Here is a 15,872-nt window from a genome sequence, read left to right as displayed (position 1 = left end):
GTGTTATCAGTCATTGTACTTTCTGCAGGAATTAAATTCAATAATTAATGAAATGACAGAAGGCAGAGATCTCGGGTATGACGTCCATAGCGGCGCCCTTATTGACCTGGACTGTACGACACCGAGCAGGACGGTATTCTCAGCCGGACACTGGCAGCAGGCGACACATAGCAATGAAAGGATTGTCCAGGATTGCAAAACAAATGGTTTGCCTTTTTTTTTCCAGAACTAGTGCCACGTCTGGTATTGCAGCTCATATTGTGTAGGGATGAGCTGCACTACCACATAGAGTCCATGAACAAGGGTGGCACTGTTTCTCAAAAAAATCAAGACCCTTTTTTTTCTAATGTTCTAATTTTGGCAGTTAGTTTGCATAAAGAATGAAGACAGTGAAAGAGGAAGTTTGGCGAGATTCCAGAAGTCATCACCCCGTCCTTCCCGATAACTCGTCGGCACAGATGCAGACACCCACTCTCTCGGGTACCTTTATGGAGCAATGTACTTTCCTTGTGCCAGCCAGCCATGACTCCCCAATGTTTCCGTATGATACAATATTGTAATTTTAGGCTTCATATACTTGGGGGGTTTCTGGTGGGTTCTTACCTATAGTGACGCATCTGCGGGCTGGCGGATGATAGAAATCTACTATCCGTCCTTTCATGATCCAGAAGTATCCGCGTCTACGGTGGGATACTTTATGGGAACTCGTGGGATCATGTGGTAGAAAAGATGGATGCCTGATATACAAGGAGAAGGCAATGACTCAAGTTTGCATTAACACAACCTGTCAGTTCACAGTCAGACCCCTGCCCTAAATGTGGCGCTCCTCATTTATGGTTGGGTAGTAAAAGTAAAAATATAACCCATAGAATTCATGATAAATGTGACACAGAGGTTGTAAAGCGGCCACACCAGATACAATATTTCGGAAGGGGCATAGTAACTGCCACAGAGAGGTAGATCACATTGAATCTGATGATTGGCGAGATCTGTCCATTTGTTCACCCTCGATACACTTTATTCTTTCTCTATAGATTTCTCTATAGTTCTTCTATAAAAGCCTATACCTTGGTGGCCCAACTTGAGAAAGGACAATCCTTGAAACTATGGGGAGGTCTAGTCTGGTCAACAATGAATTGGAAACCAAGTCTAAATCTATAAAAAATATACCCATTATGATTAGAATAGATTTAATAACCACCACTCAAAATGTAAAATACCCCTTTCTTTTTTAAAGTCTCTTGCGAGAATGAAGAGAAGATATATTGAGCTCATATGTAATGTTCTCCACCTTATCTAAGTGGCTGCCTCTTATCAAAGTACAGTCTCATCCACCGGAAGTATGATCCTGACCAATGGTGGTCACTGGTGGATCTGGTTGACGTAGTTCCTAGGAAAAAGACCAGTCCTTCCGGAAATCCTTCCACTCCACCAATTGGGATCCGAATTGTCCATGACTTCAATGATATCTCCTCGTTGAAAAGACAGTTCTGATGATTTCTCCGAGATGAAGTTGTACTGAGCCTGAACAAACTGCTTCATTCTCTGCTGGGATAGAAGACAGAACATAACTAGCATCTACGATCCCATCATAGGAAATCAGCTGGTGGAATGAACAGCATAGATTAGGGGAAAACTGGGGACATTCATGGGTGAGATGTTTGGTTCACCTTAGACACATTAATACATTGTATGCCTTGCTTTATATTTTTACATATAGAAGCTTTTTCTATTTTAAAAATTTTTTTTGTTTTGTGAAAGACACGTGACTCAAGAAAGCACAAAAATACTGTTTTATTTCCCAGGGAGCTTAAGGCTATGGCTGCTCTCAGACTTCTTTATCTTTATCTAACACGTGACTACAACCACTCCCTATACATTGAACAGAATCAGCAAAAAATGTACATCATCCAGTTTCCTGCAGAGTTACATAGTGCTATTTTGGCCAGAGGTTAGTATGAACCAAAGAGAATAAAATATATATTTTGGCTGACAGCCACCTTAAGCATAACCCCATCTGAAGCTGTCAATAGAGGATTTTTTTTTTTAAACTAGTTTGCACTGATGATAACAGCATCAATGAAAATAGGGGTTCTGATATAAGAACAGTTTGGGATCCATGCATTTTTGAGTTTAAGCACAGTTTAAACCTGAAGTAAAAATCAAAATTGGGTACCATAATGGGAGCAAATATCACCCCACAAATTGGAAGAGGCTTACAATGTAAGTTTAGCAGCATTATTAAATTAAAGGCATATATTTTCCTTTACCCTATATTTATGAAGTCCTACCAGAACTTTTACCAAAATAAAGACTTTAATCTTGGAAAATCTGGCATTTCTCATATTGTTCAGTTGACAGGTAACGGGACCAGACTGATTCCAATGTATAAGGCATTGTTATTATTGGACTAGCAGGAAACATATATAAATCTCACTTGTAACAGTAGAGGAGCTTTAGAAAGTAAACTCAAAATAAAATGTTGCTTCAAAATCTTAATACTTTTTTTCTTGAGTTGCATGGGGGGACTTGATATATACTGTATATATATATATATATATATATATATATATATAAAATCGGGTGGTGGTGAGTCCTCGGTCTTAATTGCTTAAGAGGTTGCATCAGATAAAACATTGTCCTTCATAGCCATCAATCTCGGCTCATAACTTTCACAATCCCAGTGTGGCCTGCAGCCCTGTGGCCCGGGAGGGAGCTTCAATTTTCTTCATTATTGTAAATTAATTGATGCTGAAAAACAGATGTTAAACATTTGATGTCCTGCCAGGTATGAAGTGATTCTGGAGGATGCCAGGTCTAATTAATACGCCTGTTGTTAATAATCCTGCACTTTTATTACACGGGGCCCTGGGGGGGACACGAGGCGATAATCATAGAGCAGGAGCTGACTAAAACATGTGTATCTGGTCACGTTGGCACAGAATAAAATGGGGTAAAATCTGCATGAACTAGGAAGACCCATGGTTTTATTATTTAAAGGGAAAGTACACCATAACATCACCACCCACAAATACAGACCATAAATTGCAAGGCTCCCAGCGCCGGTTTTATTTACCGTATATACAGTGCCTTGCGAAAGTATTCGGCTCCCTGGAACTTTTCAACCTTTTCCCACATATCATGCTTCACACATAAAGATTCCAAATAAATTTTTGGTGAAGAATCAACAACAAGTGGAACACAATTGTGAAGTTGAACGAAATGTATTGGTTATTTTAAATTTTTGTGGAAATTCAAAAACTGAAAAGTGGGGCGTGCAATATTATTCGGCCCCTTTAACTTAATACTTTGTTGCGCCACCTTATGCTGCGATTACAAGTCGCTTGGGGTTTGTCTCTATCAGTTTTGTACATCGAGAGACTGAAATTCTTGCCCATTCTTCCTTGGCAAACAGCTCGAGCTCAGTGAGGTTGATGGAGATCGTTTGTGATCAGCAGTTTTCAGCTCTTTCCACAGATTCTCGATTGGATTGAGGTCTGGACTGTGACTTGGCCATTCTAACACCTGGATACGTTTATTTGTGAACCATTCCATTGTAGATTTTGCTTTATGTTTGGGATCATTGTCTTGTTGGAAGACAAATCTCCGTCCCAGTCTCAGGTCTTTTGCAGACTCCAACAGGTTTTCTTCAAGATCGGTCCTGTATTTGGCTCCATCCATCTTCTCATCAATTTTAACCATCTTCCCTGTCCATGCTGAAAAAAAGCAGGCCCAAACCATGATGCTGCCACCACTATGTTTGACAGTGGGGGTGGTGTGTTCAGGGTGATGAGCTGTGTTGCCTTTACACCAAACATATCGTTTGGCATTGTTGCCAAAAAGTTCGATTTTGGTTTCATCTGACCAAAGCACCTTCTTCCCTTCCACATGTTTGGTGTCTCCCAGGTGGCTTGTTGCAAACTTTAAATGACACTTTTTATGGATATCTTTGAGAAATAGCTTTCTTTTTGCCACTCTTCCATAAAGGCCAGATTTGTGCAGTGTACGACTGATTGTTGTCCTATGGACAGACTGTCCCACCTCAGCTGTAGATCTCTGCAGTTCATCCAGAGGGATCATGGGCCTCTTGGCTGCATCTCTGATCAGTCTTCTCCTTGTTTGAGATGAAAGTTTAGAGGGACGGCCGGGTCTTGGTAGATTTGCAGTGGTATGATACTCCTTCCGTTTCAATATGATCGCTTGCACAGTGCTCCTTGGGATGTTTAAAGTTTTGGAAATCATTTTGTATCCCAATCCGGCTTTGAACTTCTCCACAACAGTATCACGGACCTGCCTGTTGTGTTCCTTGGTCTTCATGATGCTCTCTGTGCTTCAGCCAGAACCCTGAGACTATCACAGAGCAGGTGCATTTATACGGAGACTTGATTACACACAGGTGGATTATATTTATCATTATTAGGCATTTAGCACAACATTGGATCATTCAGAGATCCACAATGAACTTCTGGAGTGAGTTTGCTGCACTGAAAGTGAAGGGGCCGAATAATATTGCACGCCCCACTTTTCAGTTTTTGAATTTCCACAAAAATTTAAAAATAACCAATATATTTCGTTCAACTTCACAATTATGTTCCACTTGTTGTTGATTCTGAATCTTCACCAAAAATTTACATTTGGTATCTTTGTTTGAAGCATGATATGTGGGAAAGGGTTGAAAAGGCACTGTAGGACCCAACTCCGAGCTGTTTAACAAGCTGCCCATTGAATAATCCAGAATATTTGATAATCTGACTTCCATCAGACTAAATTTAATCCCTGTACTGCAATGTCAGAGTCATATAGAACATGGTGGTGTTGAAATAGGAGTTAATACGCTTATCATGCCTGGCTGCCCCCACCTGTGGCCACAACCTGTAAGTTCCCATGAGCGTAACTGGCAGTAGGCGGTGGCTGTGCGATACAAGAAGTGAAACTTCACGTATATTTCCATGCATAAATGTGAAAATATGTTTAAAGGGCTCCAAAAGTTTAGGGTATCGTGAAATGAATTCGGGTAGGGGGTGTTCAACGTCAACGTAGCATATACAGTGAATGCATGCACAGTCACAGGGAGCCCATATGCTGGACATAAGTGTCAGATAAAAGTTGCTCATAAGGGAAAATTATCATCTACCACAACCAAACAAATTCTTCCACAAACCCATAGTTCCCTGGTAGTTATGAGACTACAATTCCCAGCATGCCCTAAGAACCATGCGGGAAAGTAAGGTGGTGGGCTAAGCTCATAAACTTTATCAGGATCACTTGTTCTGTATCTATGGCATGTATGAAGCCCAGTGTCCCTATGACAACTCTGAACTGACAGAGTACAAGAATAGAAAGGGTTGTTACGGGGTCAGAAAAAGAAGCTTTTCTCACAAGAGAGCTATCAAACAATAATTCTGGACAATAAAGGGATGTAACGCTGCACCCCTGTGTACAGGAGAAGGAGTTGAAAGTTTTCATCTCCATTCCTTTTTGTTTTGGTGATATTTACAAGCACATTCCAGGGTGTAATAAAAGCCCTGGCCACAGAGCATTGTCATTATTGTGCTAAAACACCACAGCCAATCAGATGGCAGCGTTGCCTTTTATAAGTGACAATCCTTAGCTATATAATGCAGGGAGGTATTCAACCACTAAAATCGCAGTGTAATCATTACGCTTATTTACATGCTCCAGGCATTGTGACCTGCCCATATTACACACACGCCAGTACACTCGTTGCACACTTTGGTGAAAACAACATGTTTTTAGATGAATACATTATGTACATGTAACGTGAGAGCCTAGAGCCTTCATGAGAAAGACTTAAGGTATGATAGAATTATAGAAAAAGGAAATGTCAACCAATATTCTTCTGGACCCCTTTATTTATGCAGATTACAAACTAGAAAAAAAGGCACTGCAATGGGGTCTACAACCATGCCTCTTGTTTCTTTTGGTTACAACATGGGCAGCATAATCTTTTCATATCCTTATTTTGTCTTATTTCTGATCCTGGGACTTCTCAGAAAACAAAGACAAAACATTTATGCCTAACGGGAAATTTAGGGGCCTGCCAATGCTCCCATGCACCCTAGAAAATATCTTACCACTGCTCCATTCATCATTAAAAGAAGGATTTAATGGCTGAAACATAACACCGGTGATTAGACATTTTTTTACATATACCCTCTTCAGCGTCTCCTAACTCATTAGGTTATGTTCACACGTTGCGGATTTGGCTGTGGATTCGTTGCAGATTGGCCGCTGAGGATTTACAGCAGTTTTCCATGCGGTTTACAGTACCATGTAAGCCTATGGAAAACCAAATCCGCAGTGCCCATGCTGCGGAAAATACCGCGCGAAAACGCTGAGTTGTATTTTCCGCAGCATGTCAATTCTTTGTGCAGATTCCGCAACGTTTTACACCTCTTCCTCAATAGGAATCCGCAGGTGAAATCCACACAAAAAAGCAGGAAATCTGCGGGTAATCCGCAGGTAAAACGCAGTGCGTTTTACCTGTAGATTTTTCAAAAACGGTGCGGAAACATCCGCACACGAATCCGCAACGTGGGCACATAGCCTTATAGTAGCTTGTGCCTGCATGGCAGTGAGACTATAGAGCCTATCATGTAGATTGCGACTTGGGGAATATTAGGTGTACCTCTCCTTTCAGGTAACTTTTTTAGAATAGTATGTCATGTGTGACTATGTACCAGAGGTATAACACATAATACTGGCTGTGACATAACTTGTATTCTGAATTTTTCACCAGATTTCCTCTTTTAAGGCTCTATCTCTATTTTCCATTTGTCTCTGAGCTAGTGGGTGGAGACTGAGACTACCTGCTAAAAAGGTTCCAATACACACCACACATAAACATGATGTTTTCCTGCTCTTCCGTTTCTATGTAGCTCAAGTTCAGAAGCAGAGGCAATGAGGTCATTAAACAGCAGTACAGAGCAGTGTAGCTGTGAATCCACCTCTCCTGTGAGATAAAACACTTACTGAGAAGCTGCTGCAGAGGTTTGTGTGTGTCTATGATGTTCTGTCTCACTGTGCTTCTCCCTCCTTTCCTCTGTAATCTGAGCCCTCAGTGAACTGGTAGTCTGTCCAGTTTTGACAACGATGGATTTTAGCTACTGTATTTTTCAAAGTGACCATTTAAGGTCCTCAAAGTTCTAATGGGTAATATGAGGTGAGTCCAGCGTAAGATGTTAATATTCATGTTATATTAAGCATCACTCTAAACCTGGGCTCCCCTGTGATCTCCGAGTTGTACCTCGTATTCTTCTGGTTATTTGTAACCCAAAAACTAGTTGGACGGCTGATTACATATCGGAGCTTTCACTTTCAGTTCTATTTAGTAACAAGGCCAGAAAGAAATAATGATAATGTCTGTGTGGCTAGTAATAATGGCTGCAGAGAATACTGTGATTGTAGCCCCCCACCCAGCATCTCTACCTTCTCCTCCTCATCTCGTAGGAGCACTTGGTGGGTTTTGGCGATGGAATTCGATTTGTAATAATCCACCAGTTCATTCAGGGAGCTGAACTTCATCTCCCACAGGTAGTATGTGCCATTTCGCTCCCTCAATACCTTGAAGTGCTGCACGTGGTGCCCGTAACTGGAGAGAAAATAGAAAACAAACACATAAAAAAAGAGTCAACTTGGGGTGGATTTCGGAATGACAGAATTCATTGTTCTACCACTGATGGCACCCTGACTCTCGTTTTTGTTGATTAAGTATCAAAATAAGTGTTTCATAAATTTTTGGATCCTACTAATTTTCCCCAATAATTGCAAAAAATCAACAACCTGGTATGACTGTCCAAAAGCACGATACGATTCAAGATTCGTATAAGGAGTTTAGGATCTTGGAAACCAGTTCTACTGGAACACTAAGGACATTATTATACTGGTAATAATGAACACAAGCAATAATCGAGCCGCTCTTATCGCGTGGCAACCATCTTGTGGTCGTACTTATGGCAGTGGCTCTGGATCCAAATTGTAGGCATGGTAAGCAACCGGAGCCGCTCCTGCCATTGCAAAACTACAATTACCAGCATGTCCTGACAGCGACCATGCTGTAGAGGCCACCGCTGTTGCACCATAGGAATACATTGGCAAGACCCCAGTAGCTGTGGACCCCATTACTGATTTTGCACTTAGGCCTGGGCGATTCATATTTCACCTTTGGGGTCCAGTTAGTATCTGTATCATCTGCACCCCTCGGGTCACCTCCACAATCTGTATACTATTTGTGGCCTTATCGTCACTCATCATTTATCTATTTGTTTGTTTTTTATCATTTTGAGAATATTTCAATTCCAGGAAGAAAAACGAGAAGACGATATAAATTCTACACATATATAAATATAAAAAAAAAATAGTAATTATTAATAAAATTCTGTGACACAAAATCTATTTTGTAAGTGAATCTTTGTAATGTGGCGGCGGTGACCTCTGACGATACAGATTATTCTTCGCGCTTCTGCACATGACGTCACGTTGACTCCGGCTCATCTCATTATATAAAGCTGTAGGGAGGTAAAATGAGGGATAATGAAGCGCAGGGCAGTGACCCGATAATGAAGGCTTTACGTGGGGTGTTGTGGGCTCATTAACAGACACCTTTTGGTGATGGTGAAAGGCGATACAAATCCTGCGGATTATCCGAGTGGGTGCGGATTGTGCAACTCTGCTACTGTTCTCCATAGACGGATCATGGAACTGGGAGGCCACAAAGCCGAGCTGTGAAGTGATCATCGGCTTATGGCAGGGGAGGACGGACACAATGGATTCTGCATAGGACTGCACCAAGGCTTTGTGACCATCAAAATGGCTAATGATGCAAACTGATGGCTTCTTCCATTGCCTGCAAGTATTTCCTTTTTTTTTTTTTTTTTATAAAACACAAAAATTGGGAAAAAGAGCATCAGTCTACAGGATTGCGCTAGGACGTGTGCGTGATACCTGCTGAACGTCCCGTAGTTCAGTGCAACAACGTCTCTCAACTGCATGTGCTGTGCCACCCCTCTAAGAGCATGCAGTAGGATTACCTAGCTGCAGTCCTATGTAAAAATCAGATTTCTCCATAGTGTAATATGGGCTAAGTATAGGACCCCACTTAATCAGTGAATTTTGGATGGTCATTCATTCCCATCGTCCCCAGTGTATAACATTTGGCCCAGCCCTTCACCCCCAATGAATAACATCCAGCCCCTCACACCTCCAGTCTATAACATCCGGCCCCTCGCTCCCCCCATTGTATAACATTCGGCCCCTCGCTCCCCCGATGTATAACATCCAGCCCCTCGCTCCCCCGATGTATAACATCCAGCCCCTCACTCCCCTGGTGTATAACATCCGACCCCTGGTGTATAACATCCGACCCCTTGCTCCCCCGATGTATAACATCCGGCCCCTCGCTCCCCCGATGTATAACATCCAGCCCCTCGCTCCCCCGATGTATAACATCCAGCCCCTCGCTCCCCCGATGTATAACATCCGACCCCTCGCTCCCCCGATGTATAACATCCAGCCCCTCGCTCCCCCGATGTATAACATCCGACCCCTCGCTCCCCTGATGTATAACATCCGACCCCTCGCTCCCCTGATGTATAACATCCAGCCCCTCGCTCCCCCGATGTATAACATCCATCCCCTCACTACCCCGATGTATAACATACAGCCCCTCGCTCCCCCGATGTATAACATCCATCCCCTCGCTACCCTGGTGTATAACATCCAGCCCCTCGCTCCCCCGATGTATAACATCCATCTCCTCGTTCCCCTGATGTATAACATCCATCCCCTCGCTCCCCCGATGTATAACATCCATATCCTCGCTCCCCCGATGTATAACATCCATCCCCTCGCTACCCTGGTGTATAACATCCAGCCCCTCGCTCCCCCGATGTATAACATCCATCTCCTCGTTCCCCTGATGTATAACATCCATCCCCTCGCTCCCCCGATGTATAACATCCATCCCCTCGCTCCCCCGATGTATAACATCCATATCCTAGCTCCCCCGATGTATAACATCCATCCCCTCGCTACCCTGGTGTATAACATCCATATCCTCGCTCCCCTGATGTATAACATCCATCTCCACGCTCCCCCGATGTATAACATCCAGCCCCTCGCTCCTCCAATGTATAACATCCATCCCCTCGTTCCCCCGATGTATAACATCCATCCCCTCGTTCCCCCGATGTATAACATCCATCTCCTCGTTCCCCTGATGTATAACATCCATCTCCTCGCTCCCCTGATGTATAATATCTGGTCACAGCCCACATGCTGTCTGCATTTACTACCATGTCACAGAACGGCCAGCGGTGCACCGAGGTAGCAAGTCCGTTCATGACATTTCTTCCACCTAAATCTTCCCCCATCACCTGTTAGTGATATTAGCGAGAAGTGGAAGGAACTGCAGCAACTCAGCCACGCAGTGGAGACCCCATAAAGTTACAGAGCAGGGGGCCGAGTGCTGAGAAGCTGAGGGCAGAAAAGTCACCAATACTGCACTGATCCCATTAACTGCAGAGTCCAGACCTCCTCTGGTATAACATCAGCACAAACACTGCGTCCCCCACCGGTAGCTTCATGGCCGAGCAGCTGTATGCAGCCGTACATCACCAAGCACAATGCCGAGCGTTGGATGGAGTGGTGAAAAGCCGCCATCACTGGACTCTGGAGGAGACGTGTTCTGTGCAGTGACGGATCACACTTCTGTATCTGGAGTCTGGGTTTGGTGATTCCAGGAGGATGTTACCCTCTGACGGCATTGTGCCCCCTGTACAGATGGTGGAGGAGGATAATGCTATGGGCTGTTATGAGGGGGCGGCCTCGGCCTCAGCACAAGACATTGTGGACAACTGTAGCTTCAGCTTTGTGGGAACAGTTTATAGAAAACCCTCAAGGACCATAAAGATGCTGTACAGAGGGTGACATCGAATCATAATGGTCGCTGACCCCATTGGGGCTCACAATTGATATTCGGTGTGTTTTCGGAGTGTGGTAGGAGCCCACGCAAACTGGAAAAGAACAACCTCAGGACCCCGGGGCCGAAAAGAATGAAAACCACTGATCTACACGACGAGCTCTGCTATGTGCACTGATCTTACTTCAGAGGCCAATATTCTGCAATCTCCCCCCCCCCCAATCTCATCACCGAATATCCCCAATCACAAATAAACAGAGGAACCATGGAAATTAATCTGACATCGAGATGATATAACTGTGACATAATAAAGGTAAAGGCGAAGAGCGGCTGACAGGACGGATTAGCCGAAAAGCGACGGCTCCTCTTCACTTCCTTGTCTGGAGAACGTTTCTCAGAACTTTCTAGAGGTGATAGATAATAATTGATCTGTGAAGTGATTCCAGACACCGTCATGGGCGGATAAAGGTCTGTGGAAGTGCGGGGGGCGTTGTTCTCACCCCTTCACTATAAATCCCCAAAATCTCTGTACAGATACAGACCGAGACCCTCCATCATTCACCCTCATTTTGACCCATTTTTATTGCTTCTGGCCTTCCGAATTTCTTTATCGCACGGGTTAATTTACTTTATATTCACACTTTTACGGACGCGTAAATATCAAACATCTTTTTTTATTTTGTTTAATACCTTTAGGCCATTTCGTTATTGTTTTGCGCCTTTTTTTGTGTCTAATTTTTGCACCAAATTTTAATTTGCACCTTTTTTTCAAAGTGTTTTATACATGTTCGCTTGTTTGCTTTTTTTTCCATGTTTGTCACAGAGGGCAAGGTCCCCCTCCCCCCCCCCCCACTTATTTGCAACGGAGTTACCGTAATTAATTGTGACTTTTTAAAAAGCTGCGATTTTTTTTAATTCTATTTTTGCATAAGGACTGGAATTTTTTTTGCATTTTAGTTTTAGTGGGAAATGTGAGTTTTAAAGGTGAAAAAAATAGGTAAAAAAAACAAAACAAATATTTATTTTGTTAAATATTTTAATTGCGTGCTCCGGAAAAACTTTGCAGAAAAAAGTTGATAGATACAACGAGACGAGTAAAAAAAAAAAAAAAGGAATTTCTAATTTGATTCTAGGTTGTTGTTTTTTTTTTAATACTTTAAATATTTTTATTATTTTAACATTTTTTTAGCCCCAAGACGAATAAAGAAAAGTAACTTCTAAATTGATTCTATATTTTATTTTTTATTTTTAATGCATTAAGTATGTTTAAACACTTATTTTTAAGTCTCCTTATGGGACTTGGTCAAATGTTCTATATGGTAATACAAACACTGCCTCAGCCAACATGGCTGCCCCCACTGTGACCAGGCGGTGGCACCTGTAGAGGGCGCTGTGTCTGCAGTCTGCCAGCTCAGGACAGACACTTCCTGGTGACTAATCTGCAGCTCGGCTCAGCCTGGACGTTGTTTCAACTCGCTCCGCACCCGCTGTCATTCACAAGGGGAATTTTTTCTAATTTCCTGACTCGTGATTTCTATAATTACTGCACATGTCTTACCGCTCCCTGACAGATCTGGGTTAAACATGGCCGTGTGTGGTCTGCGGGAGGCCAAAGTAGAGGAAGGACAATATTGCTGTAATGTGATCCCGCAGTGATTGCTGATCAGGAAGAAGAAAGCCGCTGTAAGATGGCAATCGCTCCATCTTCGATCAAGGATTAGATTGTCTTTTCCATAGAAACATTTGTCTTAAGCCTTATGTGCAAAGGTGATCACACCCATTATTAATAAGTGGTGAGAGCGGTGTAAAATGAAGAGAAGAGGCAGATTGTTGAGCAACAATGGCGACAGATAATAAAAACCATGAGCTAGTCTATGATGGAATAGGGTTGGATGATGATGATGACTCACGTAAGTTTCTTGGATCCAGGTTTGTTTTTTGGAGCAAAATCTTTCTGTAAGATAGAGCGGGGGAGCGGAGAAAGCCAAGCTGTAGGCACATGAGGCTCGGGCACCAGCTGCTCCAGCTTTAAAGCATGTCTAAACTGTGAGCTCACATGACAGCCGTCATTAATGTTTTATAGGATGTAAAACACAATGCACAGATTAGTGTCACCATTGATGTGGTTAATCCCCGACATCATGGATCAAAGCCAAGGAGGGAGCACCACCAAGTCACATCCAAGGGCAAAAAAATCTAAAACTTCTCACCTCTCTGGATAAGGAGGTGGCGGTAATCTGCTGAGGAGCAATTCCACCCAATATGGGATTAAACAAGCCAACCATGGGATCGCCTGAGGACATGGTTCAGGAGGCCACCCGCCATCTATACAAGTTGTGTACAACTATATCAAGATCTGATAGGTTAATTGCAAATCCCATAAGCAATAGACCCTAATGGGAAAGCGATGGGTTCTGAGACCACCTTCAAGTGGGACTGTCTTCTGCTGAACATTTAGGAATAATTATTGAGTAGGAGCCCACCTCATGTTCCTCCGATATACCGAAGGTCCAGTCCAACCTTGGTGACAGCAATCTTCCTGATATACAGACAGCATTAGAGACTAGAGTTCCCCTGCCTAAACCAAGAATATTTGTTTAGAGGTCAGATGGAAGATCTCAAGAAGATTGAATCCACACTTTATGGAAATAGAAAGTGAGGATGAGCATAAAGGGTGATATCTCAGCGTAGTAAGCCAAGCTGGTCGTGGTATAGCATACATATTAGATGCAAATGTTTAGATATGCGTTCACCTCGGAGATGTCATCTTGACCAATGGAAAAGGTCACGTTGCACGCCTCGTTGCCAACACCAGTGTTTTGCCCATTTGGTGGAGGTCCTGTGTAATGGTGCTGAGAAGGATTGAAAAGGCATGGAGTTTGATGGCAGTTGTACAACTTATTTTTTTCCTGTACCATGTTACAGTTTACCTGATGAAGGCCCTGGTACATTGTCAAAAGGTCTTATATGACTGCCTCTAATAATCGACTTAACAGAGCCATCAACTTCTTTCATGTTTGTATGAAGGTCCACAAGTAGCTCCAATAGAGGTTGAATTCTCCATTATTCACCCCATCATTACTCAGACTAAAGGTTTATCATCTCCGGCACGTATTATTTTAGGACCGAGCTAATTGTAGGAGAGTGATATAATGGGAGGAATTGTAAGGAAAAAAGTTAAGAGGACTGTTAACACCAAGATGCATGGAGACAATGGAAAAAGTCAAACGCATTAATGAGAAGTTTCATGACTCAAGGTGTAGATGGGACCTTCTGAAGAAACACCATAAGGTCAATGAGAAACTTCACGACTCAAAGAGTAGATGGGACCTTCTGAAGAAACACCATAAGGTCAATGAGAAACTTCACGACTCTAGGAGTAGATGGGACCTTCTGAAGAAACACCATAAGGTCAATGAGAAACTTCCCGACTCAAAGAGTAGATGGGACCTTCTGAAGAAACACCATAAGGTCAATGAGAAACTTCACGAATCAAGGAGAAGATGGGACCTTCTGAAGAAACACCACAAGGTCAACAGAAGTTGAACTTCACAAGAATAAGGTTTCTCACCAGGGACCACAGGCTAGAAGACCCAAATAAAAGTTGGGATGAGACCCTCTGACTCATGTCATCGCACCCCTCCATTGTAGGAAAGAAAAGTTTGGAATCTTTTAACTCCAAGGAAGAGAAGGATGGTGTGACCCTTGATCACGTACCTCCTCCCATGTTTGGGTGCCTATGGAAGTTAGGTCCTGCATTTTTATGGGCCACATGTCACCCTTGGTCACTGGATGGGCCACATTCTGGTCATCGTTGGTTATTGTAGGACATTGTTGTCCTCTAATAAGTTTTATATTCTAGAGGAATTGTCGAAGTCCATGTATACTAAACTAAGCTACCAGAGCACCCTCCAGTGAGCCATGCAGTGAGGTCTTAGCTGGGCTAATGTATATCCAGCACCAATGCTGCCAAAAAAGATGGGATTGTTTGGTAGACAATTCGTGATCAAATCTGTCACCTTACCAGCCATCTAGAAGGGATTTCTACAAGATTGGTCATTAACCCCCAACGATCCGCGATCCCCGCTACAATTCTTCCATTGGCCGTAACCCTATTTGACTCCTTGGATTGTTTGTTTGTTTTCCAGGGGCCACCAATGTATCCCGAGATGACTACGCAGATGACTTAATATTATTTGGCTTGACTTCATCTCCCTTGGAATAACACTTTGTATGTTTATGTTTTATGAAACTTTCCGGTGAGCTAATTACTGTACCTTCTCGATCTGAGGATATGAGCGCCGTGTTTTGGCAGGTGACATCAGGTGGAGCGTGATACATTACAATTACATCTCCTAGTGAAGGTTCCTAAGAGGAGCGAAGAGTCTACAGATGGGAACATTGTGATTGATTATTGTTATTGAGCAACCAGCTTGTGGCGTCAGGACAGGCAATGACATCGCTGCAGGGAGGAATGAATGGAATTGGATAAAAAAAACAATACAGGATCGTTGTGTATCGATCAAAATGTTTTTAGGAAAAGTCACGAGACATCGCGCGTGGCAACTCCAACCGCCGGGCCACACAACTACTGTGTGCATGCTAGGGACAAGTGTGGGTGCTCGCTACTGAAAAGGTGACATATTATATATATATATATATATATATATATATACACACTCCTCAACATTGAAATTGTAACACCAAGAAGGAAAAACTGTGGAATTATGGAAATCACAGGGTGGATAGACATATTATTGATCTGCAAATAATGGAAAAAATGTATAAAAAAATTTGAAACATTTTGATTTATTCGGTATTGTGCAAAAATCTGGGACATCATTGGCCGGTAATTACACAGGAGCTGCCAGCAGCGGATCTTGATGATTTTCCCAAATGCATTCAGCCATAAACTTCTTCCTGAAGGGGGGAT

General features: G+C 42.8%; 1 protein-coding gene across 2 annotated transcripts in view; it reads right to left on the bottom strand.

Annotated features, from left to right (window-relative positions):
- Positions 1 to 1,173: 1,173 nt before the first annotated feature.
- The window catches only part of GRAP (GRB2 related adaptor protein), a 35,123-nt gene continuing 20,424 nt past the window's right edge, over positions 1,174 to 15,872 (bottom strand). Inside the window, exons 5-6 of one of the 2 annotated variants that reach the window (XM_069734653.1) lie at positions 7,450 to 7,612; positions 1,174 to 1,548 (exon numbers count right to left, since the gene is read on the bottom strand). In XM_069734653.1, the coding sequence (XP_069590754.1) occupies positions 1,363 to 1,548; positions 7,450 to 7,612 (349 nt within the window). In that variant the 3' untranslated portion in view covers positions 1,174 to 1,362. The remainder of the gene's footprint in view (positions 1,549 to 7,449; positions 7,613 to 15,872) is intronic. The other variant, XM_069734654.1, reaches the window with a different exon arrangement.

This window comes from Ranitomeya imitator, chromosome 7 (assembly GCF_032444005.1).
Source record: "Ranitomeya imitator isolate aRanImi1 chromosome 7, aRanImi1.pri, whole genome shotgun sequence".
Lineage (NCBI taxonomy): Eukaryota > Metazoa > Chordata > Amphibia > Anura > Dendrobatidae > Ranitomeya > Ranitomeya imitator.
This window is presented reverse-complemented; position numbering and strand designations above follow the sequence as displayed.